General features: G+C 34.1%; 2 protein-coding genes across 2 annotated transcripts; both read right to left on the bottom strand.

Annotated features, from left to right (window-relative positions):
- Positions 1–6,160: 6,160 nt before the first annotated feature.
- On the bottom strand, positions 6,161–10,136 carry LOC146937840 (multicystatin-like). The gene is made up of 2 exons (XM_085757801.1): positions 9,758–10,136; positions 6,161–6,420 (listed from the first exon to the last, which is right to left on the bottom strand). The coding sequence occupies exons 1-2, from the start codon at positions 10,103–10,105 to the stop codon at positions 6,226–6,228; spliced, it is 543 nt and encodes a 180-aa protein (XP_085613927.1). The 5' UTR covers positions 10,106–10,136; the 3' UTR covers positions 6,161–6,225.
- Positions 10,137–10,372: 236 nt separating this feature from the next.
- Positions 10,373–11,620, bottom strand: LOC146937839 (multicystatin-like). The gene is made up of 3 exons (XM_085749536.1): positions 11,477–11,620; positions 10,644–10,829; positions 10,373–10,501 (listed from the first exon to the last, which is right to left on the bottom strand). Exons 1-3 carry the CDS (start codon positions 11,618–11,620, stop codon positions 10,373–10,375), a joined length of 459 nt encoding a protein of 152 aa, XP_085605662.1.
- Between the last annotated feature and the right edge of the window lie 1,460 nt (positions 11,621–13,080).

Genomic DNA, 13,080 nt, shown 5'->3' with positions numbered 1-13,080 from the left:
TGTCAAAACCAATTTATCACAAACGATTCACACCAATTTCCAGTCATAACACCAATAACCTTAACACTGCAAAACCAACAATACTGCAACATCCATCAACAGTAATATCTTCATCATCATCACAGATCCCTAAAATCACCAACACCATATAAAACCTTTCCCGATAACAACACTATCAACAACCCTCAATTCAATTCCGACCCATTCAAAACCCCAACAAACATCACAAACGGATCGAGCCAACGACCAAATCCGTACCAAAGAATACAAACTCAACAATACAAGAGGAATCGGACAGCACAGAACCGGTTTAACAGAGGAGTAGAAAGGGACCGAAATCGGAACCAACACTGACCCACCGACATCAAACCTACACGACGTTCAGCCGTAAACCGGTCGCAGGCTTCATACTATCAACTGAAGTCGAACCCAGCACCAGGTAACGAACGAGTTGCAGCCCATCGCCGGAACCTCTGAATCGGACTCGTGCACCAACGGAAGCTCAACAGTCGAACCAAAATCGGAACCGGCACAAAAGGAAAGGTAGTAATTTTTTTTTTTTTTTGTTGTTTTGCTGTTTGTTTAGAGCTAGGGGACATGGTTTACTTTCTTTGATTTTTGGTTTAGGGAAATTGTAGAGGAAGAAGAACAGAGGAGAGAGAACGAGAGAAAAACATAGGGAAGAGAGAGAAAGACCAAGGGAAATGAACAAAACGTGTGCCTATCACATATATATAGGTCCCTTTGGTTGTGTGCGTGCTAGTGTAGGTGCTTCTGTGCACCCTCACGCATCCAGCCTTTGATGTGTGATCAAGAGGCCCCTGATGCCTCTCTTCATGATCAAATCAAGGCCACTTGATTTCAATCAGGTGGCCCTGATTAAATCCCCGTGAACCAAGCGCCCCTTTTTCTCTTTAGGCCCAATTTGCTTCCTTTTCAATTCCTACACCCTCCTTTAGTTATTGTTTACCCTCCCCTGCATTCATTCTTTTATATTGTTTAACCCTCTCATGCATTTTTCTTCATTGTATTTTAATTTTGCTGCATTTTAGATCATTTCTTTTCAATGATCGTTATTTTTTTTCAATAATTAGAATGCATATTAGGTTAATGTAAAATCATTCATGCATCTTTAGTTTAGGTTTATTATCCTCATCATGCATACTTAACTTTTCGTTGTTTATTTTATTTCTCGTTATTTATCTTATTACACGGACGTAGTTTGTACATTAGGCTTGAATGTAAATAATTCATGCATGTTTAATTTTTTTTTTTTCCGCATATTTTAGAATGTATATTTAGGCCTTAATGTAAATCTATCATGCATGTTTATTTTCTCGCAGACCATAGAATGTATTAATAGGTTTTTTGTAATAGCTTAGGTGCATGTGTGCGTGAGTGGGTGTATGTTTACTTTTATGCTTGGTAGTTTATGTAAAGGCCTTTGTGGTGGTCCAACGCCACCATGAGGTCCCTACGCTTTTATTTCTTTATGCTCCGTTAGTTTACTTTTATTCTAATTATTTGAAAAAATACAAAACATGCAAATAGTTCAAAACTCACAAAAAATATTTTTTCACAATAAACCTTGATCCAAAATCAAGTGATCGTTTTTTTATCTTCTTTCTTAATCAAATATCAATCAATTTAACTTATTTTGAGTTCATTTTTCTTTAACATAAAAAACACAAACAAATTCATTTTGCCACTTGGCTTTTCATTTTAAAACCTTTTTCAAACTAATAAAAAACACACAACCAATCAAACGTCAGTTTTTACCACGAACTACGTGATTTTGATCCCTCACGGGTACGTAGGCAGAGGACACTCGTCCTTTCAAATCAATAAAATGTAGATAAACTAGGTCTCCTTTCTTTTATCATTTCAAACTCCATTTTTTTCAAAACAAGCAAGTTATAGCACATTAATTAAATGAAACCAAGAGGTTCCCGTAGAGTACTACGGACATAAAGGGTGCTAACACCTTCCCTTTATGTAACTAACCCCCGAACCCTAAATCTTTTCAAAATGTGGGGTGTTTGAACTTTTTCCCCTTTTCTTTAAAAAATTAAATGTTCAGTCGTGAAATAAGAAAGTGAGTCAAAAGCTAATCAAATAGCCTTGATCTCCGAAAAATGACGTGACACATTGATATATACATGTAATAGGTTGGAGTTTGTAGATTGAGTGATATACATGCTAAACATTGAAATATCAACGTGGCCATTTACATACTGCACAAGAGTACAAGACGCCTGAATTGAACACAGAATGTATCAAACGGATATTTTGTTTCCCTTGAAGAAATTTTGCATTGAAGGTAGCATTATTTTGTGTCATTTATTTTAAGATTTTTGTTTAATGCACATTAACTGAATAAAAATTCAGATCACAATTTTATCAACTAAATTTACAATGTTATTTCTTCAAAACTTTCATGGTTGTCCCTGGCTTCCTCTATATGATTCATAAATTTATAAACTATCAAACTTCAACGATTGGTTTAAAAGATTGGGTACTGCTAGGGCGGTGGAAGAAAAATTAGACAGAGCACTTGTGAATTCATCTTGGTGCAATTTATTCTCGGCCGCAGCTTTGGAATGTCTCAGGACTACGTCTTCTGACCATTACCCGCTGTTACTTAATTGCAAATTGCTTGAGACTATTCACAAAAACCCACAACGCTTCAAGTTCGCAAACGCATGGCTGGCTGAACCTGACTTCAGAGAACAAGTTAAATCACGCTGGCAACACTATCCTCATGGCAATTTCACGCAAAAATTATCTCACTGTGCTACTGATATTTCTGAATGGAGTCGCAGCAATAATAATTTCCGGCGTGAAATCAGTAAAGTTCAGAAAAATCTTGAACGGATTCGAACCAACGTCACAGCCTCAAACATTGACTTCTTCAATTCTCTCAAAAAACGACTCGACAGGTTGCTTATTCAGGATGATATTTATTGGAAACAACGGGCGAAATCCTTTTGGTACCGTGATGGGGATTTAAATACTAAACATTTTCACGCTGCTGCTACTTCTTGGAAAAAAAGTCAATCGAATCACACATCTTGAGAACTCATGTTGAGTAGTATGTCGTAAAGAAGAGGATTTGCAAACAATTGCACGTGACTATTTTTCTAACTTATTTACCAAGCTGCCATGTAACCGTGCATCTGTTGTTTCGTTAGTTCCAAGTTCAATCACGGATGAAGACAACTTCTCCTTAACTGCATATTTCACAGTGGAAGAGTTCCGAACAATTGCGTTTTCAATGCAAGCAGACAAGTGTCCACGACCGGATGGCTTCAATCCGGGTTTCTACCATAATTTTTGGGATATGTGCGGTCAAGAGGTGTATCAAGCAGGATGTGAATGGCTTGCAAATGGTGTTTTCCCTCCTCATTTGAACTCTACAAACATTGCTCTAATTCCTAAAGGTGATTCTCAGAAGTCTATGAAGGACTGGAGACCTATTGCACTATGTAACGTTGTTTATAAAATAGTGGCTAAGGTCCTTGCTAATAGGCTTAAAGGTGTACTTGAAAAATGCATCTCCTCATCTCAATCTGCTTTTGTGCCAGGCAGGTCTATTCTTGATAACGCCTTGGTTTCCATCGAATTAATTCATCATATGAAGGCAAAAACAAAAGGTATGCAAGTTGATGTAGCTCTCAAGTTGGATATCAGTAAGGCATATGATAGGTTGGATTGGGAATATCTTCGTACCATTATGATTCAGATGGGTTTCTCTGCTAAATGGGTTCAGTGGATTATGTTATGTTTTGAGACAGTTGATTACACAGTTCTGGTGAATGGAGTTCAAGTTGGACCATTCATTCCCGGTAGAGGTATACGGCAAGGCGATCCATTATCCCCTTGCTTGTTCATTCTTTGTGCTGAAGGGCTCTCTGCTCTTATCCGTGATGCTGAGAGAAGAGGTGCGATCAAGGGTACCCACATTTGTACACGTGCAATGAAAGAAATGGAAATGAAGAATATTTTAACATCTTATGAGGCTACGTCAGGGCAATCAATCAACTTGCAAAAATCAGAGATGTACGGTAGTAGAAATACAACATTGGATTGTCAGGAGCGCATAACAACAATACTTAGGGTAAAGCAGGTATTAGGCACATGCAAGTATCTAGGAAAGCATTATCACTAGCTAGGGAAGCATTATCACATGCTAGTTCCAATTACATCTTAACATTCCACATTGTATATCTACTTTGATTAATAATGAAAAGCTATAAGCTTCCTTTTCTAAAAAAAAAATAAAAAAAGCTAAGCAATTAAAGTTGATATAAGTTATTTATATAATTTCTCTAAAATGTTGATTGATTTAATTTATTTATTTTTTCATTTTTAGCATATTAAAAAAATACAACAATAAAATTATTTTTATAGTTCGACAATCATAGAATATTAGGTAAGACAGAGGGTGTTTGTCTCGAGTTGGTCGACTAGTATTTGAGCTAGGGTTAAAATGATTATTGGATAGAGAGGGTATATTATCAACTGAAGGAGGGTCAACCATTGTAGGCAATGCATTGGTTGGTGGAGAAGATGACGACGTTACCTCATAATTAGAGGTACAAGAGCCTAGGTTGGTAGAAGTTAAAAGCAGTGGAGTTGTGTTATATAAAGAGGGGTCAATTTGATCAAAGACTTTGGATGTAATGATTGATGAGTCTTTGGAATCTAAAATTATCATATGTATTTCCTGAAAACTACTCGTAAGAGTTAGTAAATGTAGTGTTCGATGAATCATATGATTGTGAGTGTGTGGAATTAGTATGAGATAAGTAAGAAAAATCATTTTCGTTAAATACTTTTTGGTGTGAGATGTAGACACAAAGAGTGTGTGGTTCAAGACTACGATATCCTTTATGAAGTGGACTCTATCCTAATCCCAAAAATACACAAGAAGTGATTTTCTAGAAAACTTATGCAATCCGGGTGTCTTTAAATATTGAAAACATTAAGATCCAAAAATAATGAGCCCAAAACAATCAGGATGTTTAGGAAAAAAGTAAAAGTATGGAGTTTCCTTACGAACTAATAAAAGAGCTAGGCGATACATAAGATAAACAAAATTCAAAAAAGCATCAACCAATATTTTTAAAGGAACATTTGCATGAATAATTAAAGTTAACCCTGTTTCTACAATGTGTCAATGTTTTCGTTCGACGAGATCATTTTGTTCTGGTGTGTAAGGACACGACAATTATTTAGCAATTTCGCTGTAAGCAAGATGGTTCATAAACTCATTGGAGGTGATTTCACCACCACCGTCACTTTGAAATATTTTGATCTTCCTGTCAAAATGTTTAAATGTTTGAACCCCGGACCTTGCATATATTATGCATTGTCTCTACAAACTGCGTTAAGTCCACGAGGACTAAGAAAGCATGTATAACAATAAGATTTATTTCTCAAAAGATATACAACAAAAATTACATATTACTGAAACGTTCGAGAGGAAATTGTGGGTATTAGCCCCACAAATCACTGTTAACTTTTTCTAATGGAAAATGCGAAGTAGAATTAGAATTAGAATTATTGAAGGAAACTTGATGATTTGCTTATATCTTAAGTTTGCAAGAATTTAAAGTTTGGAAGTCCTAAGAGAGCACGCCATGTTTCGGAAGATGCTTTTTTTAACAGTAGATAGAGCTTCAAAAGTCTCCCTCTTTAGAGCATTGAGGTTTTCCTGTTTCTGATCCTTAAGAGTTAAATTCAATTTCATTATCTTTTTTTTGACAAAAAAAAAAAAAAAATCATTAGTGATAATAATTTTTTTTTAAGATTAGGCACTACAAAAATATTGTTTTTATCAAGATTATGTTTAGGCACAACAAACGGCTTTCCATAGTGTGTCGATGTTATGTTACTCTCCTCACTTACATGGTGCAACTATTAAGAAAACCATGATTAACCTTCTTGAGCTTTATGAATATGATATACTTTCTATTCATTAACTGCAACTTAAGGAGTACCTTGAATTTTAAAAGAAGTAAAAAACTACCAAATCACATGGATTTTAAAATTCCCTCAATTGCCCCATTCTTCCCAGATATGATTTTTTTTTTGATAGAATATGATTCATTAATTTAGAAACTATCAAACTTCAACCATTGGACTTTTATTTATTTAAAAAAAAAAAAAAACTACAAACATAGTACATTGGATTTCTATCTAGCAATTGCTTATCGCTTTTGGCTAAATCAACAAAGGAGCTTCACCAACAAAATGGAAATCCGATAGCTGCTCGGAGTTCAAACATGGTCGCTCCGAAATCATGGCTTGATAGACATTCACCTTCTCTCCATCATTGGCCTCCAGTGTAACGTGATATAATCCATCATTCGATAACTGTTTTGAATCTATACCCTTCACAAAATTCAGATTTGCATTCTGCATCAGGTTTAAAAAAAAAGCAGTTAAATAAATGATGTGGACAAATATATATATAAAACAAGTGAATTCATATTTGAGTAAATAAGCAATTGCCCCCGAAATTGTAAGTTTCGTCCATTACCCTCGATATTAACAAAACTTTAATTATTCCTTTTGAAATTGCACAACGTTAATCAATTTACCTCCTCTGTCAAATTCTTCTGTTAGTCAACACGATGTTTTGCAAATACCTCTGAGGTTTTGCACTTATGTGCAAAATGCCCCTTGAACTTGAAAATTTATATTTTTTTTCTTATAATTGACTCAAAAGACATTAAAGGCAAACAATTGACAGTTAGCTTTAATATTTAAGTTATTTAAGATGCATTCTCTGAATTATCATGATAGAAACTTATACCAAACATAGAAATATAACATAAATAACTTACTTTTATTGATGATACAATAGGAATATAGGATACAATTGATTCCGTATAAAATTGAGAGTCTTGGGTCTCTCCCAAACCAATATCCAGTCCAAATAAAATGTCTACTGATTTTTCATTTGATTTCCCTATTTATTCAAATAACTTCTTAATAGTAATTGCTGCCTAATAATATAATAATTGCATCCTAATAACATAATAATCAGATGTCTAACACATCATAATAACACTACAAAGTAGAGTCACAATATAGCTGGCTAATCATGTTTTGTATCCATGTATGCAATCCTGCCTAATAGTATTTTGAACCGCTTCTTTTTCTATCAAAACAATGCTGAATTGAAATTCTTTTTGAAATTCTAGCTTATGAATCCCAACATAGGCGTTAAACACATCAATATTTGCCAAATGGTGTTAGGCTCCATAGGGTAATGCTTATGTTGATTGTCATGTGCTCATTGTATTCACAAACGAAGTATTATTGAATTTGAATTTCCATATCTAATAAAGTATTACAAAGTGGTTATGGACTAGTATATTATTTTGGATTTTGTTATCTAAAACATTGGATTGTAATAAAGGATCCAAATGTTAATTGTAATATTGGATTGTAATATTTATATTAGGTTGTAATATTGTAGAGTTTAAAGTATTAAATGTAACTGTTAATTGTTTGCTTTTAATATCTTGAGTCAATGTAAGAGAAAAAAAATATAAATTTTCAAGTTCGGGGGACATTTTGCACATAAGTGCAAAACTTCAGGGGCGTATTTGCAAAACTTCCTGTTAACTAACAGAAGAATTTGACGGAGGAGGTTAATTGATTAACGTTGTGCAATTTCAGAGGGGGTTATTGATGTTTTGTTAATGTCAGGGAGGTAATTAATTGACGAAATTTACAATTTCAGAGGATAATTGTCTATTTACTCATTTATATTTAATGTTAGTATTAACCCTCTACAGATACATAAGAATGATGAAAGTTTCAAAATGTCGTGTTTTTGCATTCTCGGATAGGTAGCAAAAGGGCGGCCCACTTGCTTGCAAAGATGGCTCAGGTTGATATTGAGAGATATTGGATGGAAATTGCTCACCTCACTTATAAAATTAGTCATTAACTATACCAGCAGTTGCAGGTAACTGTTGTTAAGCATTTTCAGCGACAGTTAAGTGTCGTTGGGGACTTTGGTTTAATCATTTTTTAAGTCAGTTCGACCAATCTTAAAATTGCCTAAAGACAGTTAACTATTGATGAAAATGCCGAGCGACAGTTAATGGCCGTTGGTGTAGTGAATGCCGCTCAACATTTTCTTATTGGATTGAGGAAGTGCCCAATGAGATCCAAGCTCAATTGTACTTTGAGAATCCTGTTTGTTAGTATTTTTTTACGATTTAAAAAAATAAAACCCTCTACTCCCCAAGAATAGAGCCTAGAGGCTCTCGAAATCTAGAGTTCAGTTGCGAGAGAGATAGCCTATTAAGAATCAAGGATTGAACTCCTAGGGTAATAATTACATTAGTCTTAGGGGAAGGATTGTGTTGGTCAACGTTTTGTTGCGTTGAACTCTATCCCTATTCCGTACCTGTGTTTTTTAAAGAGGTTGGTTCAAGTTTGGAAGAAGGTTGTGGGGATTCAAAGGGAGTTTCTTTATGGAGGAATGAGTGGAGGAAGAAAGATTAATTGGGTGAAGTGAAAAAAATGGCATGTTAACCTAAGGATAAGGGAGGTATAGGGGATAAATATGTGAGAGCGGTTAATTTGAGTCTTCTATCTAATTGGAGATGAAGGCTTCTTAGAATGATCGTATGTTGTGGAAAGTGGAAAGAAGTGTTTGTGGGGAAATATGGTGTGCATCAAGTTGGTGAGAAACATTTGTACTTTTGATGTAGGGGTCAATAATAATAATTGGTCGCTGGGTTAGGTTAGAAAAGGGTGGGTAACAGTGGGAAAACTGGTTTTTAAGCTAGAGAGGTGGATTGGAAGTGCATCTCTTCGCGATCAATTCCCACAATTGTTTTCTATTTTTCATCAAAAGGAAGCTATGATTTGTGATTTGAGGGCCTTTGAAGGAGGAGTGTGGAGATGAGTCTTTATCTTGCGGAGGATTTTGTGTGTGTGTGTGGGGGGGGGGGGGGGGGGGCTAAAAATGGTGGACCTTTTATGGTTAAATTTGCCTACTCCTTTATCATAAAGGAGGTAGATGATTTGGCATACAACAAAATGGGTCATTTGGAAGGTGATGAATGAGAGATTTTTGCTAACAAGACTAAGGATTGTTGGATGAGACTAAAGTTATGTTGTTTAGACATGGTTTGAGTAGAATAAAAATGTCTTCCTTCCATTTTTTTGTGAGTGGTCATGGGACGCAGAAGATTATTTGGTAAGGTAGTGGTGGTGGTGGAATTATGTAGGGTGGAAGGTGGTAGAATGTTTTTGTTGTTGTTTGCTTCTGTTTTGAGGCAATTTTGGTGGTGTAGGGGGTTGAAAATTAGTTTTGGTTTAGAGTTTATTGTTTCGAGTTCATTTTTTATTTGTTTCTTTGCTTTAGCTTCTGGTCGAGAGGTTGCTTATTATTGATTGTTTAGTGTTTGTTTCATATATATCTTCCTTGTTGGTATTTCAACAATGATACTCAGACATTCTTTTTCTACACAATCATTCTCTCTATTTCTTTCCATCTCTCTACTTCAATTACATCACAAATATATCATATCTATCACATCATTCTATTTCTTTCGTTCAATATGTACAAATGTATGAGTTTCTATAAATAATTTTTCTTAGTGTTTAGTCTAGCTGCAGAGTACATCTTGTGCTTTGCATTGAGAATTGATAAATAAAGTTGGAAGAGCCATTCATATATATAAAGAACCGCATACATAAAAAATAAAAAGACAAGATAAAGCACCTTTTTGTTTTTGATATTGTGTTGATCAACAGCAAAACGAGCCAAGTTATTGGTGGTAGGAGGATCGATTGGATTCAACTTCTTCTCTTTTGTTGTGGTCGTTAGGTCTTTACAACTTTGCTCTGTTTGGGAAAATCCTGTGGCCCATATACTAGACAAAACACTCTTACATTCTGCAAACTTCTCCGAGTCAACAGAAGTAGCATCACCAACAAGCTTGAATTCTGTTAGCAAGAAGCCCTTTTGCTGATATAACCGCTCCCGAACTTCTGCTTTATAGATATTCACCTTCTCTCCATCCTTGGCCTCCAACGTGATATGATACAAATCTCCCACAACCCAGTACATCTTGAAGTATAAACACTTGACAAACTTCAGATTTCCGTTCTGCATTAGGTTTTTTTAGTTAAAAAAAAATTAAATAATGTGGGCAAAATCAAATTAAAAGTGAACTCATATTTTATTTTGGTCTTAATCCTCAAATTCCCAAATAGAGAGGATTTTATAAGCTAGAGTTCAGTTGGGAGATAAGTAATGTCAGATGACGATATTATAAATATGTATCAAGAAGGAAACAAAGTTTTTGCTCCGAACGATTGGAACATAACCGTAAGGTTAGAAAAATGTGTGAGGCAAAAGAAAACAAACCTCTTTCTTATTGTATTCATCAATAGCAAAACGAGCCAACTCATTAGTGGGATCAACTGCAAAACAAGCCAAGCTAAATCTGTAAAATACATCCTTCTATTAAAAGTTATCAATTAGAGTATAAGATATAAAACTCTATTCTTATTCATCATATAATAAAAATATCAATGGAAATTAAGAAATGGTCATTTTCAAAATGAAAGAAATCAATTTAGAAATTTATTTTGGCAGAGTTTACAGGAGCATCACCAGTAAGCTTGAACTCCGTTAGCTCCTCCTTGTTCAACCAAGGTCGCACCCAAATCTTTGCCTTATAGAAATTCACTTCCTCTCCATCCTTGGCCTTCAATGTGACGTGATACGACATTCCTGCAACCAGGTACTGCTTTACATCTACAACCTCGACAAACTTCAGATTTGCTTTCTGCATTAGGTTTTACAAAAAAAATAAAAAATTAAATGACGTTGACAAAATTGAATATATCAACTGAGTTCATATTTTATTTTGGCCTTAATCCTCAAATTCCCAAAAATAGAGGCTTTCATAAGCTAGATTATGTAAAGTCAGACGAGTTATTGTAACAAATGAAAAAATAATATTACTGAACGATGGGACCTTAATTGAATGGTTTGAACATTCATATATAAACAATTTCATACAGAAGAAAAATGTGAGACAAAGGAAAAAGAACCTCTTTCTTATTGTATTTATCAACAGCAAAATGACCCAAAGTACTACTGGGAGCATAAAGCAGGCTCGTTCCGTGTTTAGGCGCCACATGTGAAAATTCTCTCGTGGATATTCTCCTCGAACTCCAGCTTGCTAGGACCTCTTTCTCCTAAGAACCGGAGGGTAGCACCAAAAATAGATGTGTCAGTTTCGGACAATGACACAACCCTGAAACACTCACACCCTTAGGATCATAAGTGTCGTGCTTCATAGCTTACCATCAGCAAGAGTATTGGAACAATAATATTACTGAACCATTGGACCTCAACTGAAAGGTTAGAACATTCGTATATAAGCAATCACATAGGGAATAAAAACGTGAGAGATAAAAGAAAAAGAACCTTTTTCTTATTGTATTTATCCACAGAAAACCTAGCCAAGAGATAAGTGGGATCATATTGTATTCTTGTTCGGTATTTAGATGCAACTTGTGAAAATCCTCTCGCCGCGGTTACTCTGAAATTTTGGAAAATAGTGGCCGCCATAGTAGTAGCAGGTCAAGGTCGGAGAGGCCTAAGTTTACATTATTTATTTATATTGCTGTGGGGCCTAAGTTTTATAACTAGGTTTTTTCTTTTTTTTTTACCAAATATCTCCATTTAGTTGGAGAGATTAAATTTCTGGAGCTAATATCAATATTTTTAAGGGAACTAGTTTAGATACCCGGCGTTGCCCGGGTTAGATATGAAATAAGTTTTATAAGTTTGTGTGCACGAATACACGTGTCAGTATATGAGATTGAATTTATTTAAATTTACAATTATAATAATATCATAAAAATAAATATAAATATTTCAAAAAAAATTAAAAATAAATATAAATGATGAGATGAATGTCCAATGCAAGAATAAAAAGTGTAACAAAATCAATAATGAATTAGTCCAAGTGGTAATAGTTTTGGGTCCTTTAAACATGGACTATTACTTTCCCCCCCTATTGCCTTCTTCCGCGCCCTGTAAAATTTCTAAAAATGCCCTTGTGCATTCCGGATTTTAAAATTTGGATTCATGTTTACTATTTCGGATTTTATAATACGGACAATTCTTATGTATAATCAGCCATCAGACTCTCTCACATTTCAATAGTTTTGAGTTTTCCATTTAAAAACAACAAAAAACTAAGTAAAAAATGCTAAAAACCTGTCAAATAAAATCATAAAAATATAAAAAATAGTACCAAAAAATTATAAAAATCAAATAAAACTAATGGAAATTTTTTCGGATTTTTCTGAGAATATGAAAAATAATAAAAATGAAAAATGGGTCTAAACGATGGAATTTTGGATTTTGAGGGGCGGAGCAATCCGATCAAGTAACCCGAAAACCCGATTTTTGTTAAATAAAATATTGGTATTTAAAAATAGAAAAAATAATAAAAATATTGAGAATGAATGTGGAAGTGACATGTGGCATAAAAACCTTACTTTATATATATACTATTGATTGATTGATTGATGTGTAGTTTGTTGAGATAAAAAATACTGAGTGCATAAGATCAAAAGTTTGTTGAGATATTTATGTTAAATAAAATAGAAAAAATAATAAAAATACTGAGAATGAATGTGGAAGTGACATGTGGCATAAAAAACCTTACTTTATATATATACTATTGATTGATTGATTGATGTGTAGTTTGTTGAGATAAAAAATACTGAGTGCATAAGATCAAAAGTTTGTTGAGATATTTATGTTAAATAAAATAGAAAAAATAATAAAAATACTGAGAATGAATGTGGAAGTGACATGTGGCATAAAAAACCTTACTTTATATATATACTATTGATTGATTGATTGATGTGTAGTTTGTTGAGATAAAAAATACTGAGTGCATAAGATCAAAAGTTTGTTGAGATATTTATGTTAAATAAAATAGAAAAAATAATAAAAATACTGAGAATGAATGTGGAAGTGACATGTGGCATAAAAAACCTTACTTTATATATATA

This window comes from Medicago sativa, chromosome 3, assembly GCF_051527215.1.
Source record: "Medicago sativa cultivar Bolivia chromosome 3, Bolivia_mono, whole genome shotgun sequence".
NCBI classification, from domain to species: Eukaryota; Viridiplantae; Streptophyta; class Magnoliopsida; order Fabales; family Fabaceae; genus Medicago; species Medicago sativa.
The sequence above is the reverse complement of the archived record's forward strand: the minus strand, read 5'-3'. Positions and strand labels throughout refer to the sequence as shown.

Coding starts and splice junctions, on each gene's coding strand:
- LOC146937840 (XM_085757801.1), bottom strand. CDS start 10,105: ATGTACTGGGTTGTGGGAGATTTGTATCATATCACGTTGGAGGCCAAG. Junction 6,421..9,757: donor ACAATATCAAAAACAAAAAG/GTGCTTTATCTT, acceptor AACCTGATGCAG/AATGCAAATCTGAATTTTGT.
- LOC146937839 (XM_085749536.1), bottom strand. CDS start 11,620: ATGGCGGCCACTATTTTCCAAAATTTCAGAGTAACCGCGGCGAGAGGA. Junction 10,830..11,476: donor ATAAATACAATAAGAAAAAG/GTTCTTTTTCTT, acceptor AACCTAATGCAG/AAAGCAAATCTGAAGTTTGT. Junction 10,502..10,643: donor AGCTTACTGGTGATGCTCCT/GTAAACTCTGCC, acceptor AACTTTTAATAG/AAGGATGTATTTTACAGATT.